Genomic DNA, 21,577 nt, shown 5'->3' with positions numbered 1-21,577 from the left:
TCGCCGCCGAGGGAAAAATTGAAAAATCTCGAATCGAATCCGTCCCAATCGCCGCTCTCGTTCTCTCCGTTCTCATCTCTCCGGCTATCTATTTCGAACGTCGTCTTCCAGCGAACGATGACGGCCCATCGAAGGCTTTCGTTATTAGCGCGTTAAGAGAGAAAAGAGTTGGAAACCGAGGGCAGGTCTCGACTCGGAGAACCGAGAAGGTTCGAGGGCAACGACTTAAACAACGGGTAACAAGAAGTAGCGAGTAATAATTGAGCGAGGCAAGTATGCCGCGGACCATGGCGGAGAGCTGTGGAGATCCGCCGATGCGGATCTACCTGACCGGAATTCGGAAACAGTGACGATGGAAGGTGGGAGGCACGAGTAATTCCGGCGGCGACTTCGACTATGGAAGATGGTTCCTCTTCTGGACCGATCGAGCCAGAATTTAGATGTTTCTTGGAATATTAATGCGACCTGACGCGCATTTCCTTCGACCTGGATTATTCGACGAGAAATTGAACTATTTTAACGTTGAACGGTGGTGTTCTTTTTTTTTTTTTGTTGCGGGAACAAACCGTGGAACAAATGGAAGATTGGAATTGTTTATTAGATGAAGAGGAATTTTTTTTTTTTTTTTTCCCTCCATTTCGATCCATTTGAATATCGTTGGACGGGAGTCGAGATCGAGAGATCAAAGGCAAATTTGGTATGGATGTTCAGAGGAATGTAAATTATTACGATTGATATAATGGTTTTATGTTTTTTATTTGTTGGAGCAAAGGTTTTTTTAATTACATTCGATCGAAGTGTTGGAATATTATCGAATTGAACAAGAAAGAGAAAATGCATTTTTAAGGTTTTTAAGTTTTCGTACGATCGACGACATTGAAAAGAATCTTTTATCTTTTCGTTTCAATTTATTCGACGTATCGTCGCACGAGAACGTTGATCGAAGATTAAGAGAAAATTGTAGGTTAGAGTGTCGTGCACGAACAATTTCACAATATTGAATAAGATGATCAATCGATTTATATATTTGTAAAATTCATTCATAAATCTCCAGCTCGTTTCAATCTTATTTCCGTTTTACGAACTGGATAAACTTGTAAAAATTTTGTTGTTGATAATATCACCTCGATGAGATCGTGGGCGAAGTAACGAAAAGTAAAACGCGTTATCTTATCGATCCTGAAATTAATCGAACGAACCGATCGTTAAAAATGTGAAATCTTTCTCGTCTCATATTTCGAAACAAATAAATGCTCGATTTCTTGAAGCGATAATAATTCAACGCGAAACACCACCTCTTCTTCCTCACTGGTGTCAATAAAAAGAAACAAAAACAAAAAAAGGACGGAGGAGAAAAAATTCACCACCCATTTCCCCCAATCAATATTACCAATCAACAATTATCTCTAACTAACTAAAACTAACAATTTGGAAAATCCTTAAGGAAACATCGTCGAGACATTTCCCGTGTCGATACTTGGATCCGAATCTGGGGAAAAGAAGAAAGGAAAAGAAAGAAAGAAAAACGCGACGAAACGCGCGTGTCGAAGGTTAAATTTAAAGAACTAATAGAGGGAAGGATTACGCCATTGGCCAGCAACGTTTCCAAAGTTGCCCGTTTGGCGGCGATATGGGCGAACCGATTCGGGATCGTGGGCAACGATTCCTCGTTAGCGATCGATGCGAATCAGGCTGCGAGACGACGTCCACGTGTGGAAAGTGGCTCGGTTTCGAAGGTGACACGCTCGGATGCTGAGAAATGTCCCAGAATAACCTGCTTCAAGGATACAACTGTGAGTAAACCGCACGAGAAAAGCACGGGGGAATCGAGCCGGTCCCTCCTTCCTCCCTTTCATTTCCTTTATCCTCGTCCTACTCCTTTATTCCTCTCCGATTTCTCTCCAACTCCATGGATTCGATCGCGTTCCCGTCCTCTTAAATAACGGCCGATATCGACCGGTCGCGATCTGTCGCCTGTCCGTCCCGTGAAAAATGAGCTGTGATAATGGCGGCTTTCGTTTATTTGCCACCAGCCACCGGAAAAAAAAAGGCGAGGACCGTGGATGTCGGACTTCTGCCGATCCCTCCGCTTTTTGACAGTCTTTTCTCTTCTCCTCGTTGTCGGGAACAAAGCCTCGCCTCCTTATAATGGCCGATGGCCCTCCGCCTCTTTTTCTCGCCTTCGTGCGCGTCTGCTCGCGTAATCGCGGCCGTTTTTTTTCGCGATGCCCTCGCCGAAAGGATTGTGAATTTTTACGCCAACTTTTAACTGCATACTGTATACCGGGTTGTATGCCGGGGGATCGGGAGGGATCATCGGTTTTGGGTGCCCTTCGCCTCTCGGAAACAGCAGTTGACAGGAGTTGAACGTGCGCCGCCTCCCGAAAATATACGTACGTATATAATTTATTTTACGTGTTGAGAAAATGGTGGAGGGTGTCGTGGGTGTTGGCAGATTTAATCCTTCGATCGTCGCTCCGAACTCCGTGCCCGACCAATTTCTTCCGATATTTACGTGAACTTTTTCTATTTTCTCTCTCTCTTTTTTTTTTTTTTTTTTTCTTTTTTCTTTTTTCTTTTTTCTTTTTTACGCGTGGACCGCGTACGGGATTAGAATTTTTTCCAGGATAGTTTTTTCTCTTCAATCGCGTTAAAACGTTGCGAGGAAGATTTCAAGTAGAAATTCGAATTATCGGGACTATTATTTCCGTGATTTTCCCCCCTCCCCTCCCCCCCTCCCTTTTTTCCTTTTCTTTCTTTTTTTTTTTTTTTTTTTTCCTTTTTTTAACTGCAAAAGGCTTAAACGGTCAAAAAGGGAGAACGAAGTGGAAATATTATTATCCCGATTATTTCGCGAAACGACACGTTATATTATCACGTTATACGTATACCTTCCCCTTTTTGCGTTTTCGTTCATTCTTGCTCATCAAAATATTTTCCAACTCCAATAAATTTTTCTTCATTTTCATTTCGTCACATACGAAGGCATACTCACCTTTTTTAGAATTTTTTTTTACAAATTATCGCAGTTCGTTAACAATTTATTATTTATTTACAATTTGTCTCTCTCTCGATATATATATATATATATATCGTACACAGTGTATAGGTTTACGACAGACAGACAGATAGAAGTGGAACGACGAGTGAGTCGTACGAGTGATGGTATCGTGGAATATTGGTGCGGTCGGAAGCAACATTGTCTCAGGCTCTGGGTGGACGGGACGTTCGACGAAAGCGTTACATTGTTTCAAAAGGCACCTGTATCGCTAGTTCCATTTAAATCAGTGTCACTCAACCGGCGGATCATCATTCCGTTGGAATAACATTTCATATTCGTATTCGATGAAAACCGTTTTTTTCCAATCTCGTTCCGCGACAATTCTCGCGATTCGGAGTTTTTGACGAAATAATTTTCTAAAATTGGAATTATTCGTATTTTGTCGTCAAACGAGTTGAAAATGAATTTTTTCCTCCCCGTATATAATAAAATATCGATAAAAAAAATTAATACGATACGATCAAAAATTGGATATGCAAAAGTGGAAAATGGAAAAATTTATATTGCTTATTTCGTTAGAATTATTCTTTTTAAATAAATAAGCAAAGTAAGTTTTGAAATTGTTCATTGATTATTAAAAAAAAAGGTTGAATGAATGTAAATACAACGTATAATAATGGATAAATAATAGAAATGATAAAAAAAAAAAAAAAAAGAAAAATTGGTATTCACATTTTACAATAAGATTATTCTCTTCGTCGAAACTCGTCGTGACTCGACGTTTTAACTGTCGTTGGTCTATTATTAAAGAACGTTTTTTTAAAGGAGAGAAAATTCGAATATCGATCAATCTTGTTGCAACTGGTGGGAGCAGCACAATCGCTATCGTGATTTCATCGAAATCCAAAAAGAAAAATGTGCCTCGAAACACTCAACACTTCTAGTCAATATAACATAAGTAACACGATTTATTCATTCGTAGCTATTATAAATTCTTTTAGTTGGACACGATCTAATTTCACAAAGAGCATACAGAAAACGGTAAAGTAACAGCAGTTGCAGCAGGCGATGGTTTACTGAATTGAAAAAAAAAAAAAAAAAAAAAGAAAAAAAGGAAAAGGAAAAAAAGTTAAAAAATAGGGAAGTTAAAAAAAGGAGAAAAAAAATGAAGAGAGAGGAAGAGAGAAAAGAATTATTTTCTCACGAGAGATATTAGATAGTGGTAAATAAGAATATCGTGCTCCTTTTTCTCGGAGAAAGAATCTTAAAAGCTTTTCTAGATAGAAAAACAAACATATGCACGATTCTTCTTCTTCTTCTTAATTCTCGATTCTCAAGAGTTTCGAAACGAAGAAATATTGGCTGTTTAACGATCTTTCAATTCCAGTAAAATTGCTCGAAAAGTAATCTGAATGACGCATAATCTGTTTCCATATCGATGCACGAAACGAAAATTTAAAACGTGAAATTAATCTTTCACGCGATAATCAATATTAATTAACGTAAATAATAATCGATGTATACAATTTTAACATGGAATTATAATTTTAATATAAAAGGATAATTCACATAATATAAAACGGATTATTCACTTTCAAAGATATCTTTATGAAAACGATATTCAATTTTTTAGGGGAGACCCAGTACGAGGATTCGCAGGTGCAATTCACTCGTCCTATCCCGGATGAAGTCATCAGGTGAGCTTTGCCAAACAATTACTATGAATTGCAATTGGATTTAAGATTTTTGAATTTGTTTGCAAAAATTGAAAACAAGAAAGATTAGAAATATCGTTTTGTTAATAGTGAAAATTGGAATAAATGTTTGACGTTTTATTTTTTATTTAGCGTTTATGAAGTTTACGTGAAAGAGGAAACTGCAGGTTCTGAAGGGAGGAACGATGTCACCGTCGTACCGAGTTTGCCGTCCACAAATGATCATCAATTAATTCAGGTAATTATGAATGGTGAATTGACAATTAACTTTCCTTTATTAACTGTAATTATTAATAACGTCACATACGTATGCGCATGCAATTTTCTACATCATAAATATTTCGTACAAAGGTTCGGTTTAATTTGTTTCCAGGGTGATTGCATGAACCTAAATGTGGCTATAGATTCTGAAGTAATTAACATTGACGGTGCTGTGACAAAGTTTCTCGGGAAAGATGCTTTCAAATATAAAGTAAAAAATTAAAAATTACTTTTTCTTCTTTCATTCTTTCATTCTTTCTTTTCGTTCTTTCCTCCTTCTTCTCTCCTCTGTTTTTTTTTTTTTTTTTTTACCAGACATAGTTGAAAAATGTATATTCTTTTTACAGATTCTCGATCAAAATGTTAATTCGTCCAACGACAACGTTATGGTGTACTCGCATCCAGTTGTCGAAGGACCTTCATCGTCTTCCACTCGACTGATCGATAAAGATGATCCAAGATCGAAACTTCATTTCGTGAAATATTTGAAGCGAGATGGAAAGACGTTGAAAATCTGGGAATGCGGAATTTGTTAGTAATTCGTTTACATTTTGAAAATTTTCAACAATTCACAACAAATTTTAAAAATTGGAAAAGTGCCGGCGAAGCACTTCCAACGTTTTCAAAATTTGAAAAAAAAAAAATGCACGATTCGTTTATTTTTAAAAGATAAAAGAAAAAAGAAACTCGCGAGAAAATCGGTTCAAAGTTTTGACATTCGATCCAGGTTCGAAGGAGTTCCGGCATCAGTACACGTTGATGAGGCATTTGCCAACGCACACCGACGAGAGAAACTTTAAATGCGAGGCTTGCGGCAAAGCTTTCCGGCAGTTGTCGACTCTGAGCCAGCACAAGGCGATACACAGCGACGCCAGGCCATACGTTTGTGAATTTTGTAAGAAAACTTTCAACAGGTACTACCAAAATCATTCTACGATACGAAACTTTCTTTCTCCCTTTCTTTCCACTTAATTCTATTTATCAATTTTTTACTTTCTTCTCCTTCTCTACTGATTTAAGTTTCGTTTTTTTTTTCTTTTGTCTTTTTTTTTTAACGAATTTCGTTTCCACAGAAGGATTGAAATTACATACAAATTTTTAGCAGGGGATAAATGATGACACGAGGCGCGTGCGAGCGTCATTAGCGTTCTGAATATCGCGTGGAAATTGCGCGATTGTGCGCGAGAACGGGAAGAAAATTTTAACGAGCGTCGGATACGTCGGTCTTTTTATAAATTAATCTTCGTAGAGCAAATGCTTTTTAAATGGGTCCCTTCGGATACATGATGTAGCGATGATTTTAATTGAAACGGTTTCGATTGCGAACGGATTATACAAAACTTTTTTTTTTTTTTTTTTTTTTTTTTTTGCGAACGGACAATTGATTCGATTAAGAAATCCTGCGGGATTATGTATATCTCTCTGTATCTATGTAAATTGAAAAAATTATACTCCGATAAATTTAAATTTTAATTTAAACTTGATTTTTTATTTATTTATGCTGTTCATGATATCCCCGTTTGTTTAATTAATGATTATTTTTTTTTCTCTTCAGAGTGTCTACACTGATTTCACACCGGAAAACCCACTCGGAGCACAAACCACACAAGTGTCAGGTTTGTGGGAAAGGATTTCATCAAAAAGGTAATTATCAATCTGTCGTCAATCGCTCCGTACGTACGAGTTTCTTCAGAATTATAATTATAATCTTCAGAAATAATTTAAAAAAAAAAAAAAAAAAAAAGGAGAACAAAATTATCTATCATTCTGTTCTCCGTTCTCATTACATTTCGAGTATCATGCAAATCAGCTTGGTCACATTTTCTCGATCGGTGTCGATCGGTTTAAACTCAACAACAACAACAACAAGAACAACAATAACAATTCTGAAACAGCTTGTACAAAGAGTAAGTAGGATTTGCACGCAGGTAATGTAACCGGCAACAGTTAAATACCGTTCCGTTGTCAGGCAATTTGAGGAACCACGTGTTTACCCATACGAACGAGAGGCCGTACAAATGCGAGCTTTGTGGCAAAGGGTTCAATCAAATGTCGAATTTGGTCTGCCACAAGGTCAAAGCTCATGCACACGCGGAGAAAATGCAGCACGTGTGCGGAATCTGCGGCAAAGAGTTCCCGCGCCGATTCTCTTTGAGATCGCACGAGGAGTACAAGCATGGGATAAAGTATCGACATCCGGCCGGTGTGCAGACCGGAATCAACGATCCGAACGTCATAAGAAAGTAGGTAGACGTCGCGTGGGATCGCGAGCGATTCTTAATACGTCCCTCGATACAACCCGTCCCGTTTTCTATTTTGCGCAACCAATGAATGCAACCTGAATGCCCGATGCTTCTTTCACGACCTCTTCTTCCTTCTCTTTGTTCTTCTTCTTTCTTCGAGTCTTCTCCTATTTTTCTTCCCTCTTTTTTTCTTTTTTTGATCTTATTAGTAGTATTGGATTGGAATTTTTATTACTTTTTCTCATGCTTGAATAAGCAATAGGCTTTTCTTGGTGCCAATTTGAGTGGTTAGATGGTGGTTCGAAACTCGATGGTCTTGTATAATAGATGGTGGTTGGAGCCTCGTTCGGATTAAGCAAAGTTTCTTGAATCCACCTATCTTAACTAACTTGAACAAGGCTTTTGCATCACGGTTTAATGAAATTAATGAAATACTAATTGTTTAATAATTGTATGGATTGCTTAAGTCAGCCAGGATCAGTACTATTTTATTACACACGTGTGTGAACGTGTTTGAAATTTTTGTATTTTAATCAAAAACGATTCAACAATTGAGAAATGAAATTTCAGCAAGAACGTGAGGATCGTGCAACTGCCCAACGGAGATCGAAATCAAACTATCGAAGTCAGGGACAAGGATCCTTTGATGTGTGTTAGTAATTCAATTAAGTAGCAAGAATTTCACGATATATAAAAAAATATATATGTATATATATAAATAATAAATTCGTGAAATATTTTTTATTCAACAGTCAGATGTGATGGAGTCGGTGGTGATAGACAAAATCGACACGAAGGCGATGGAAATGGCATTGATCGAGGGACAAACGCCATTCGCGTTGTTCAAACCAGCCAAAGGAATCCCTGTCCTGGTGAAAGTCTCTCCAACTGGGACTCATAAAAATGTGATGAATTTTTTTTAATTGGAATTGGAATTTTACGAATTCTCTCTTCATCCCTATTTATTTCTCCATTTGCGAATTTTTAGATATTGACACCTGCCACTGCTGAAGATTTACGCATGGCGGGCAAGATGAGCCTAAGCCCGACGATTACCGCTGATCCTGACAGGATTAAAGCGGTACAAGTGAAGGTACCAGTGGTAGCCACGGTTATCCAGAGCATTGACTCTGATGGAAAAATGAATTTCATCGTCGAACCCCCTGGCCCCGAGAACGAACACGGTAAACAAACAAATTTATCGTAATATTTATCGTATATTTCCAGTAACGAACGTTACATTAGAATTTTTTACAAATTTATTCGTTATTTTACAATCACTAATTTCATTTTAAGGAATTGCAAGAATATCACTTTTTATTTCTAAGAAAGAATATATCGTTCCTTCCTTCCAAGTAACTAGAAAAGTAAAAAAAAAAAAAAAAAAAAGAATGAATTTATGGAAAATAAGCGTTATGATAAACGTGGAAAATAGCCAGGCGGGCACAATGGTAATTGTTTCGAGGCGTTAGCCAAAACGATTCCATTACTCGCGATACGTTTTGGAAAAGGAGGATTTTCTAACGCGCCGTTGCCCGCCTATATAATTGGCTCGTTAAAGTAGCGATGTTTTTCAAAGTATCGGCAACGATATGGCGTTTATTTGGTGCACTGTCGACAGAGAGCTTGGTCACGGCATTGGATTCTCAGTTCACGTACACCGAGCCGGCCAGAAACGAGCCAGATCGCCAGAATGGCCCTGTTGTGTCCTCGGCGATGGAGGATTGCAACGAGCTGCTGGAACTGGCCGCCCAGGGTGGAATACAGTTCGTGCGCGCGACAGAGGACGGTCGTTACGAGGTGATGAATCATTCATCATCGATATCGAAGATTTTTCAGATTTCATCGCATATATACCTCGATATTTATGTATATATATATATAAAATGAAATCGGATTTCTCTCGTGAAACGTGAAAGATTTTTATATATCGGCATACGTTTATCGATTATTTTACTGTTTCATCCTGTTTCATATTTTAATGTGGATAATTTTTAATTGGATAGTTTTTGACTTAAAAGAGATCTCAAATTTTTAAGTTTGTGATTTCTTTGAAGAATGAAAATTTTAATAGCATGGTTTAACATTTTTGTTCTTAAATTGTTCGATAGATTTATGTATGTAAAAATTCATTACAAATTGAAAACGAGATTTTTGATTAGTTTTGGATAAGATTAAAATTAGTTGGTTCGTAAACCATGTGATTATCGGAGAGAAAAAAAGAGGATTATTGTAATGCACGTACAAAAATATAACGCGTAAGTAAAAATGGATGTTTATGCGTTTATGAAAAATTTGAATGTACAAAAATCTACTGCGTGCGTACAAAAAAAGTCACGAGAAACGTTCAAAGTATCATCATATCATATTTGAAGAACGAAACGAGTCTTTCATTCAAGCTTCTTCGATCGTGTTTATATAAAATATATTTATTTCGCATAAAAATTCTCAGTCTGTGTTAAACGTAATGAATAGGAATGAAAAATTCAATTCAATGATCAAGAATTTTCGATATATTAATAATTTCAAACTGTTGAATTGTGCAATGTCGAGGTTTTTAGCAATGAAACCAATTACACGATCGGAAGTTCGAAATTCTGTTATTAATTATTATTTCTCGATGATGACAGGTGATGACGAACAGCGAGGCTCGCGATCTGATGGCACAGAATTCACACGACGTGACCATTCTTGAGGGTGAGGAAGCGGATGCGATCAATGTTGTGAATATGCGCGGCAACGGGGAAGTTATTATCGGGGATTCCGATAATCAGATCATGGTACTCGATTCCGCATCGACGCAGAAATCCATGCCGATGGACGGCATTGAGATCCTGGAGGACAAGGATATCCGGATATTGGACAGCAAAAGCCTCGACGACCGTTTCGTGGATGGTATTAGCTTCCTCTCCCAATCGAAGATCGACGATCTGATTTTGGGCCCGAAACCTTTGTCCATCGATGGTGGTGTAACTGTCAACGACCACGAGGACGAGGGTGAGCTTTGTCCAAATTTCTTTTAAATCTCCTTTTAATCTCCGCTGTCTTTCCTTCGCGGCTAAAAAAGATTCTCTTACTTTTTATTTAGTTGTGCGAAAGTCGTGTCACATCATGTCGTTGGAGAGTTGTTAAAAAATTTGTTGGAATTTTTTTTCACAGCCATAGGAGTGCCTTCGAGTCAACAAGAGTTGACGAACATCCTCAGCCACAGAAGCGATATTTCCACGCTGTCGACCACATCTCAGCCCTCGATATCGTCCCTGTTAATGAAAAATCATCCACCCTTGTCGATTTTGAACGATACGCTTCCGTATCTGAAAAGCAACACTAGCTTAGCCGAAGATCTCAATATTCTAGGTAGTTCGACGATGGACGATCATCATTCCGTGTACGAGTCCAAGATAAAATTACCTTCCGTTTTTGACGATCCTGAACCAGATACTGGCCTCATACCCATCAATCAATCGGATATGAAGATACTCGGATCGGGAACTTCGAATAAAGTAAAATTTTCCTTTTTAAATTGTCCAATTAAAATAATCAATCGCTTTTGATCTTAACGAATGGATAAAGACTTCACAATGATCTCCCATATTTTTGAAATTTCACAGGTCCTTGGCAGCAAGACAAATTGTCTACCGCCATCGAAATTGTTCCCCGGCCTGAACGAGGTGAAGATCCTGGGTCCGAAGAACCACAGCCAAGAGATCATGACTTCGCAGTATCAGGATATAAAGTTACTCAGCCCTTACGAACAGTTTTTGAAGAACACCGCCTCGAACACGAACGGGTGCGACAGCGGTGGAGTGAACACTTCCGGCGGGTGTAGGAAGGAGGTGAAGATCCTGGGTAAGAAGTTGGGAACTGGCATTATCACCAGCACCGAGGAGGGCAACGTTGTGGAAGTCATCGAGGAGAAAACTAAGCTCGTAAGAGATTCCACGATTACCTTCAATTCGCCCGTCGTGTCTTCAACATTCTTTTAACATTCAAAATCCTGGAATTTGTCGGAATTCAAAATATTTTCATATCGAATTTTTCGAATCGGTTTATCATCCTTTTTTCTCTTCTTTTCTGATTTTATGATTTCTTGTCTGATCTTGTCCGTCGTTGGATTCTCAAGTCAAACTCATCGGGTTTGATATTTTTCCAAATGAATTAGAATTCGTTTTGAAGAATTGCTTTTGTGAAAATTTGACAAACAATGAGCAAGGATATTAAATATTGAATGTTTTTATATTACAGATGATGGACGGTCCAGGTCTTTGCAATCCCACCGACAACACGGTGATCTCATCTCCGCGTCTGGACAGGCAGATCACGGAGAATGGCGGGCCAGACAGCTTCTTGCTTCAAGTAAAGAAAAAACACGAGTACGCTTACGATTAATAGACAGCTGAAACAGAGAATCTTTTCCACGATTCATGCAGGCATGTAGCCCGTGCGACTCAGATTTCCTGAATTTCGAGAACCGTTTGAAGGACACGTCGCCGGCCGGCCATTTTGAGCGAACCCAGAAGGATTCGAGGGACAGTTTCAGCTCTACCACCGGTCTTCCCGATCTCGATTGAACGAAGAAATCGGTGAACGGCCCACTCTGTTCACTCTTCTCCTTGGCTCTCCTCCGTTGAAACTGTCCAAGCTCGACGAGTGGAAAGGAAAAAAGGAAATAAGGGAAAAAGAGAGAAAAAAAAAAAAAAAGAAAAAAAAAGAAATATCGCCACGAGATCTTTAAATGGCTGTGAAGGGATGGATGTGATTATTATTATATGAATTGACACTAGAAACTAGAAAATTAACGTCTCGATGTTGTTCGTTCGTCGAATTTCTCGTTCTCACGCGCTCGCGATCTAGTAGCGAAAACGGAATGTGCATATTTATTTTTTTTTTTTTTTTTTTTTCGATTTTTATTTCAGGATTTCCCGTACCGATCCTTAAAACTAGTTTCGAATTCTTGTGAATTTTATTCCGAACGTCTTATATAATGTTAGTTCCAGAGGGTTATTCTCGATATATAGTTTGCGCCCCGATTTTTCTTCTGCTTCGTTTCACGGTGTTTTTTAGGTTGACTCGCGAAACGAGTAAATTTTAGCACGAGAAAATTTGCGAGGAAGACACCGGAATGCTTTTAATCGATCGTATCCTAGGAGAAAAAAGAAAAAAGAAAAAAAGAAAAGAGAGAAAGAGAGCGAGAGAGAGAGAAAGAGAGAGAGAGAGAGAGAGAGAAAGGGGAAAATCCCGCGAACGAATTTATAAACGAATTTTCAAGAGAACGCTAGCGTTAGAACTAATGTATTTATTTTTTTAATCTTAGAATATTTATATACGCGACGAGCAACGATTTCGTTGATATTTACGATTTGCCTAGACTTTTGATAAGAATGAAACATGGACGAGAAGAAGAAGAAGATGAAGATGAAGAAGAAGAAGAAGAAGAAGAAGAAAAATTACAAGGGAAACGAGAGAGGATGGAAAATATTAATGAATGGTGGTCGGTAAGGAATTTTTTTTTTTAGGAGATTGTTGTAGCATGCGTGGGGGGTTAATTTAAAATCGAGGTTCGTAATTTTATGAGGAATGCTAATGATTTTACTCACGGATGAGAAAGTTGTATTTTTGCGCGGCATCCAGGCCGACAGCTTGTAAATTTTAATTCGCGTGCACGTGCTCGCGTCCCATGTTCAAATACGCATTGTTCATTTTCCGGGTTTCTATTTTAACGTGGCCGATTACATTGTATAAATTCGAATAGTATTTTATATTTGAATTTCGAGGTTGGAGAATAAAATTATATGCAGAAAATTAACTATTGTTGTACGGTTTATTCGGTATTTATCGTCCGGTGATCGTTGCAAACAAATTGGCAGATTTATTTAATTTCTGTATATACGGTACATATATACGGTGTCCCGTTCAAAATATTATGCTTTGTAGTTACGTTAATAGAATTTCAAAAGAAAGAGAAAAATAGATTTTAATATTTTCAAATCGACTGAATAATCATATAATACTTTTTAATTGCTCGTTTTTAATATATACTTAGAATAATAAGAAATAAGTCTAAAGTGACGTTAAATTATCTTGAACTTTATCTCTATCGTATTCTCACTTTGATCATTTGTATCGTTTATCATATCGTTTATCGAAACAATAATTAACATTTAACAAAATAATTCATGCAAAAGAAACGTATCTCTTCGATCTCTTCATTCCTTTCATCAATAGTTTGGATAGTGATTAACAAATCAGACATTCGAAAATCTTAGGAATATCAAAATAATTTCAACCATCGCACACATTTCGTTTTAAAGAAATTTTTCCTCCAAAAGATATTCACACGCGAAATATTCTTCCCTTTTATCAGACGGAGACACTTTACGGACCAAGTCGTGGTCGTTGATCCGACACAACACGTGTCACTGTCGCTTTCCACTTTCCACGCGTGCCGTCTCGTGATATATATCACGATTTTCCCTCCACCAAAATATTCGATAAAATTTACTCAACAGAATGTGACGTTCGCCACGTGAATTCGCAACGGCGGTTCTTCATTTCCGGTTCTTCGACGACTTACGCGTGTCTGGAATCGAGTTGGATTAGGATTCACAGGGATTCAGACAAAGGAGAGAGCAACACGGGGAAATTTCTAACGCGATCCGAACGGCTCTCCTGTCTCTCCTTTATACCACTGATAACATCGAAACGTATGAGGATTTCGTTTCCCTGTTCAGGATGGATTTAATAGGATTCGGAAACGTAATTAATCGCGGCGTAATTGGAGTGAAATTTCTATCGAAAACTTTTTCTATCGGTCGGAAAAAGCCTCGATGCTATTTTAAATATTTTCTTTTCTCCTTTTTTTAACGGTCGAAAACGAAGAGTGACGGACGAACGATGCAATGTCGAGATTTTAAATCAATAAGTAACAATTAAGTTGATTTTTCTTGATTAAAAATTTCCATTTGATAATTAATTTTTTTCTTTCATATTTTTTTTTTTTTTTTTTAAGACCTCTTAAGATATTTGAAGTTCCACCCGTAAGGGACGGAAAAGCACAAGGATTGATTCTTCGAAATAATGAGATCGAACTGGAAAAGTATATTCCTTCTTTATTTTTCATTACAATACAAGCAATCTCGCGCAGAACATTTCTAGGACGCTCAAATTGCACAACAAAAAAAAAAAAAAAAAAAAGAAAACTTCCAACACCATGAGTTATCGTAGATAAACTTCACTTCCGGCAACTTTCCACCCCTGAATGCGCACGTCCCTTTGACGAATCAACGGGAGGGGAGTCGACCGTGAGTCGATTCGAAAAAACTTTTATCCGCCAAAATTGTGCGACGACATTGGGTAACGCCATTGACTTCTTCGTTTCGCCTCGCTTTCCGCCTTTGCGGGGTGTTCTCGCGTGTTGGCGCGCGCGCGCGCGCACCGAGGGGCGGCACGGAAGGAAGATCGAATTTGCGAAATGGCTGTGCACGAGGGTTGAATTTCTGACGAGGTAATTCGCGGGGGTTGAAGCGGTCCGCCGTGTCGAAGAAGGGGAAAAAGTTGTGAAGGGTGAGAAATTCCAAGTGAATTCCATCGAAATAGGTGGGTCGACGATTTACTTCGTTACAGGGTTGACAAGTTGTCACCCCTTTCCTTTCCAGACCATGCACGTTCGAAATAATTCTCCCCTCTCCCTCCCCGTTGTGTGCGTGCGTTTTTTGCCACGACTGGGTGAGTAGTTTTTACTTACATGTATTGAGATGAGAACAAGTTTGGTAAGTTTTTTTTTTTTTTTTTTTTTTTAGGTTACAGGATGTTCGTAGTGAATGAAGAAGTGTAGTAGTACTACGAGTCAAGAGAAAGACTGTGAGAGTGTTACGCGTGGTCGTTGCTTCGAGTGCTACACAACAGGGTGAGTTATTTTCATTTACACGTAGATTTTATACATTGCACATTGGTTTCTTAGGAAGGTATTGTGTACAGGGTGTTTCCCGTGAAGAAGTGTATCACCAATAAGAAGAGAATCACCGCGTAAGAAAGGTATTATTGTGTATCGTGTGCGCCTTGATACGAGGTGAGCTATTTTTATTCACAATTGGATCTTATGTATTATGTGATTTTCTTGCACAGTAAGAGGTACATAGGTACAAGTTCTTTGTGAAAGAAGATGTTACTATACTAAAGGAGAGTCACCGTGTGAAGAAAGATATATCGTTGCGGTTTCTTACCGATTGATTTCAAAAAAAATTGGGGAGAAGAAGTCTGCGCAAAAAGTCTCCTTATCGAAAACACGGAACGAGACGACGTTAAATATGTTGTCCCCAGTCGGAATCCAGTCGAGTAGGAATTAAATAGAATCGTTTGAATAACGCAATTGACGAAACTTAATTACGAGGCTCTGCCTTCGATGCAAATCGCTTTTGCACGACATTTGTGCCCGTTTCGAAATGGTCCACTTTCGAAAGTCGACCTCGTCACGATACTAAAATTATTTTCCCTTTATTACGCGCTCGTCATTCAATTATTACTCAACACGGCATCTAATTGTCGTTCGTTACGCAATTTTTTGAAACCAGTTACGAATTTTCATCCATTTAAATTACGCTCGCCGTTTCAATTATCCTCGAAAAATTAAATCGTATCGCGGGGAGGGGAAAAAAAAAAAAAAAAAAAAAAAAAAGAAATTAACACGCACGATAAATCCTGAGAGAGAGAGACAAGCTCGTTAAAGGGGTAGTTTTACAAATTTCAAATTATTTCAAATTAAATCGCGCAATTATTTAATATATTTATCGACTACGATAAACCAAAGGAACGTTATATTATGTTTTACTACGTCTTTAAAGAAATTTATTAAAACCAAAAAAGGGACGGATTATTGTCCCTATTTTGATCTTTCATTTTACACATTAATTTTGGAAAAATTAATTTTACGGAACAACAAAATGATTCGTTTGAACGGCAAAACAACGGCGCATTTGCATGCAATCTGATTCCGGTCGATGCATGTCGCGTTAATCATGTTACACGAATTAAGTTGCCCCCAATTATTTAACATTCATCGGCCGATCGATCGACCTTGTTTCTGACCGGCCGGTCCCGTCATTAACATATTTGCCAACGATATTCGCAAACAATAACTCGATATTCTCTTTCGTCCAGGTCCAATCAAACTCGAGCGAGAGACGTCTCTCGTTAGAGACGCCCGACCCATTATCCTTCTTCTAACGAGGGAGAAATACGCCCGTCTCTTTTCGCGCTCGATCGGTAAAAAATTAACGAAAAGCTATTATCGACGGAGAGGAGAAGGGAAAATAAGACCGATGAATAAAAAGAAGAGGAATAAAAGGGATAGAAAGAAGAGAGTGATTAAGTGGAAGAAGAAGGAGATGGGAAAGAGAGAAGAAGAAAAAAAAGAAGAACAGAACGCGGTTTTCCAGGGAAGGACGGGGGGAGGGGGAAAAAAAAGGAAAGAAAGGAGAATTCGTCGGTAAGAAAGTGTACGCTAATTAAGGCTGTTTCATCAGAGATTCCCTTTTTCGAGGGGGATCGAGGCTTTTAAATAAATTATTCCGCGTTAAAAGCCTCTTCGCACTTCCTTGGATAATCCATTCGGGTTCGTTTCGTCTTGGTACTTGCGCTCCAGCCAGGATTCCCGAGGATGGGATACGATCTAAGCCTTCTAATTATAGGTGTATCATAATGCATCGCGAGTCATGTCTCACGGTTAGAATTACTTTCTGGCTCGATTAAACGGGAAGAATTGGTCATTTGTATGGCTTAGTAGCGTTTTTTGAGAAAGAAATTTATTTCCAGGGAAATTAATTTGATAACGAGGCCGGGGATAATGAAAGAAATAAGTTAAATTGAAATGCATTTGTTCGTGCATTCGTTTTTCGAATAACGTTATTGCCACGAATAATATTCTTAGTATTCTTATTTTTGCAATATCACAATTGATGTTTAAAATATAAAAATTAGTGTATAGATTTCTAAATTTATTTTCGTATTAATAAAATCCGTCTCGTTAATGATCACGTCTCTTTCAGGGACAAAGCGTCGCAAAAATACCAAAAGTTTTTAAATTCGATACAAAGTATACAATTGCGAATTGCAAATTAAATTGAATTATTAAATATAATAAATTTCAGAAGAAATTTCATCGTTAATAAAGTTCCGTTACATATTACGGATTATTGCTTTGATACGCAATGCGATTTAAATTTCCTTCATTATCGTGTTCCAAAGAAAACGTGGACGTTTTAGAAATTGGTATTTCCACCGGCATTCCAGGACTTCGAATTCGTTGTCCTTGGTCCTCCGTGAAACGGCAACCGCGTCGCCTTTGAAGCCAATATTCTCCCTCTGTGCGCGCCTCTTAGCGTTAAGTTCCCTCGACAAGGCTAGTGGTTAAGTGGATGTTTCTCGGGACGTCGGGTGCATTTTTAAATAATTCAATGCAAAAGAGACGGGGAAGGTGAGAACTTTCTTGAATTTCCAGCCCAGAGAAAGGGATCGAGTGAAATTTCTTTTCCTACCTTCTTCTCAAATACCAAGTCTGAGAAATTATTTCCACTCGAAATTCTCTCCTCTCTCATCGCAAAAAAAAAAAAAAAAGAAAAGAAAAAAAGCGCGCGAAAAGAGAAAATTTTGATTCCGTAACGTTACATCATCCTTGCGTTATCCAAACTTTTTAAAAAAAAATTCTTCTAATCTCGCGTTAGCAAAAAGAAAAGAACTCCATAATAATAATAATAATAATAATAATAAAAAAAATGTCTAATTTCTCTCTATCTAATAAATTTCTCTCCTCTCGCGATAAAACTCGCGAAAGATTTGTGATCGAAGAGAAAGATTAGAGATAGATTTGTACGTTTAGCGAAAAGAGCGAGAGTATGGTGTAAATATTACAAGAGCACAAATCAGGCAGGGGAATAGGGGAAAAAATAAAATCGTCGTTTGCCCCCCGTGTGAAACGGTAACGTGAGGGGATATCGGTTGACGAGATGGATGAAAAGCGCACGGAACGACGGTATTGTTGCTCGTAGAATTGTAGATTACTTTTACGATTCACGAGCCGCGCGGTTAAAGTAACAGAAACAGTGCGGGGTGTACCGTTAACCGTTATGTTCGTACATAAATATAAAACGAGTCCTCCGTAGCCGAGTCGACTATCAAGTAGTAAGGATGGATGCCAAGTCGATCGGCAAAATATTGCGCCCTGTACCCGGATTCAGTGTTGCGAATAAATTTAGCCACGGATGTTTTATTATTTCGTGCCATCGATAAATACACCACACTCTCTCTGTTTCTCTCTCTCTCTCTCTCTCTCTCTCTTTCTCTCTTTTTTTTCTTCTTTAACGAACGAAATTATCTCTTCTATACGACAAATAACATTGGAAATAGGAAAAGATCGATGGGAGGGGGTGCGAGGGGGAATAATCGGATTAAAATATAAAATATTTAATCAGAAAGGAGAGGAAATTATTGAGAGAAAAGAGAAAAATTTCGAGTTCATTTTTTAACGAAGAGCAAGAGTTATAAGATTCGATCGAAGATTCTTCTGTGCTTTACGTTTTTATCCTTTTTTCCAATTCTTTGATATTTCATTTTTCTCGTATCAAACAATTTTCGCAAATTTACGTTTAGAATATTTCCCGATATTTCTATCTAAAATGCAAACAAACAAACAAACAAACAAACAAAAAAAAAAAAGAAAGTAGAGAATATACGGAATGAAATGGGATTGCACGAAGAGTAACTAGTTTTTTAAATGACCTGCACAAATTTCGATCTAAACGAGACCAGATTCAAAGTGATTCTACCGGTCAATTATAGAAACACTCAACGAGCAATAACGAATCCCAGTCCACAGGCAATTTTCCCCGACGATTGTCAATTATCGCGTTTGTTCCACCATTCTCTCATTTAAAATCACACTTTTAACCGTTTCACGAATATATACACATATGATTTTCAAGGTAAAGAACATCGAGTGCGTGTCCAAATGGAAACGTCATCGCGCTGACGCAAGGATTTCATTTCTCTCTTTTCTTTTTCTTTCTTCTTTTTTCTTATTCTTTCTTTTAATAAATTCGAGAAGAGAAGAGATACGAAGGACCGCGGCATCCCTGCGGGAAGGTTATTTAGATTTATTCGCGAATTCTCGAGCCGACGATATTTTCCCCGAGTGCACGTGCCAATACCAATAGGCGGAGTGGTTAATACCGTCTGGCCTGGCATCTATCCTTGCTACTTGATAGTCAGCTTCCATTCGAATGCTTCGTCTTATACCACCGGCCTATACGCAGTAGTAATCTCTAACTCTCATCCGCTTTTTCCTCGATCCCTGTATCGCGGCTTTGCCCTCGCCCCGAACGATACAAATGTCGAATCGTGTGTTCCAAGAATTTCGTTTAACCCCACTTTTCCTTATTCCTTTTTGTTCCCCAAAATTGTTCGAGAATTATATCACCATCTCCTAAATTTACCGTATAAATTTATCTAATGGAATAGCGCGTCAGTTTTAATCACGCAAAATTCCGAACGATTATTGCACGTTGATGGAGGGCATATTCGTAATTTTTGCCTCTTTGTCTCTGCGAATAAATAACAGTAATTGCATATACGAATATATAGAAAATCTAGAAAAAGAGATTTTTTTTTTAAATCTCGAAATTGGATGAATCATTGGATGTATAATTAACACGTTCTCTCATCTTCATCTGTGAAAAAGTGGAAATAATCACACCGGCCAATATTTTCCATCGACACGAATAATTTTCATTAATAAAATAATAAAACGATGGTCGAAATTTCCTTCTCTCTCTCTCTCTCTCTCTTTCTCTTTCTCCCCCCTTGTCCTCGTCACAAATTAAAGAAACGATCGATCATTCGATCATCTCGATCGAAAATTTTTCCCCTATCCGCCGCCCCTTCAACATCGTGTTTCATTCATTTTCGAATATCGCGAAATGGAATTGGAAAATGGGCTCACCGCGCGCGATCAGATAAGGGACGCGATCGATGCGCGCGAAATGAACAGTTTCTTTGACGCGCTTAACGTTTAATATTCATATTTCAATTTCACGATAGAGCGTCCATTCCAGCGGGCAAAGTTTCTTCGTCGATCCTCCTCCCCCTCCACCTCCGTTCGGCTGACCGCAGGAATTTCTTGTTACACACCGACCAAATCATAGAGAAAGGGAGAGGAGAGAGAGGTTCTCTACTGACGACAGCAAACTGACGATTTTGCGGAATATCCACGGGTATTCCACGATTTTATCGATGCGTCGGCTACGCGTCACGGTAATGCTGGAACGCTATCGCGGCCCACTGTTGAAGTTAGGTAATTTTCAATAATTGAAATTGGTTCTTGGACAAAGGTGTATTATTAGGTCACGTTCCCGCTAATCTTTCTGGGAGAATCCCGTTAACGAAGAAATTCTTTATTGTGGATTTTTATTACCCGTTATTAGATTTGGTAGACAACGTTTTGTGACAATTTTTTTTTTAAGAAGCTCTCTCTTCGATATAAATTATTATGATGGTAATTGGATTATCAATATACAATTTAATAATAATTAAACAGCATCATTTGACGAATCATTGGTTGAATTAATTTGTCTATCTAAATTATCAGATAGACAAAAGCTGAAAATGATCGTTGAATGTTTATTATCTATTAATTTTATCTAATGAAAAGAATTGGTATATTTCAAATTAATCGCGGGTTAAAATGTTTCCCGAGCGTAATCTTTACATTACATATGTACACACACGCGTAAAGAGAAAACGAAGATATAATATTAATTTCCAAGTAATGAAATATTCATTACTTCCTATAGATAGAAACTTCTTTGAAAGAGGAAGTCCTTAGATAGGGAAGCGCAATCCTTCCCTTTTGTGCCGGACACCCGATATATCACGATGACTCTACGAGCGAGCACGCCTTTACGAGCGGTGCAAAAAATTTATAACCCCAAGATGGAATTGAATTTCCGGTCGGCGCCGGCCGAATACTGATTACGCCGCACTTTATACACCTTGCCTCTCCCCTCCTTTTTGCGGCCTTAATCGTCTGGCACGATTGTGCAACGCTGACTTCCGTCTACGTTGGTTTTGCCACGTCTCGTTGCTCATCTCACCCTAACGAACGAAGCCCTCCGACGATCCTCGTTTGTTAACCTCGATTCTGATTTTTACGTCGAGAAATACAACCTCCCTTATTTCGAAACGAACGATTCGATTCCTCCTCGAGGATTTTTAATTTGGCTGGATGTTGAGTAGTACGTTTGTCGAGATTACGATCGTACGTACAATTCTGCGTTGACGTCTTCTAAAAAATGATCTTTTTGTCAAGA

At 38.2% G+C, this 21,577-nt stretch overlaps 1 protein-coding gene across 2 annotated transcripts; it reads left to right on the top strand.

Annotated features, from left to right (window-relative positions):
- Window positions 1-626: 626 nt before the first annotated feature.
- Window positions 627-13,026, top strand: LOC100871569 (uncharacterized). Of its 2 annotated transcripts, XM_086916957.1 has the most exons (17): window positions 627-1,793; window positions 4,635-4,698; window positions 4,849-4,954; window positions 5,090-5,188; window positions 5,325-5,508; window positions 5,705-5,891; window positions 6,533-6,621; window positions 6,947-7,220; window positions 7,791-7,872; window positions 7,973-8,125; window positions 8,209-8,404; window positions 8,842-9,020; window positions 9,851-10,217; window positions 10,380-10,723; window positions 10,832-11,149; window positions 11,466-11,576; window positions 11,651-13,026. In XM_086916957.1, exons 1-17 carry the CDS (start codon window positions 1,760-1,762, stop codon window positions 11,789-11,791), a joined length of 2,928 nt encoding a protein of 975 aa, XP_086773083.1. In that variant the 5' UTR covers window positions 627-1,759; the 3' UTR covers window positions 11,792-13,026. The 2 variants fall into 2 exon arrangements, with proteins under 2 accessions (XP_086773083.1, XP_086773084.1); XM_086916958.1 differs by lacking the exons at window positions 627-1,793; window positions 4,635-4,698; window positions 4,849-4,954; window positions 5,325-5,508 and having other exon boundaries at window positions 5,087-5,188.
- The last annotated feature ends 8,551 nt before the right edge of the window (window positions 13,027-21,577 follow it).

This window comes from Apis florea, unplaced genomic scaffold (assembly GCF_048593485.1).
Source record: "Apis florea isolate Af1SG1 unplaced genomic scaffold, ASM4859348v1 contig_3811_pilon, whole genome shotgun sequence".
NCBI lineage: Eukaryota > Metazoa > Arthropoda > Insecta > Hymenoptera > Apidae > Apis > Apis florea.
This window is presented reverse-complemented; position numbering and strand designations above follow the sequence as displayed.

Bases quoted from the DNA above. Each gene is read 5' to 3' on its own strand.
- LOC100871569 (XM_086916957.1), top strand. From the start codon at position 1,760: ATGTCCCAGAATAACCTGCTTCAAGGATACAACT. The intron at 4,955-5,089 runs GTAATTATGAAT...ATTTGTTTCCAG, and splicing joins ATGATCATCAATTAATTCAG to GGTGATTGCATGAACCTAAA. The intron at 6,622-6,946 runs GTAATTATCAAT...TTCCGTTGTCAG, and splicing joins GAAAGGATTTCATCAAAAAG to GCAATTTGAGGAACCACGTG.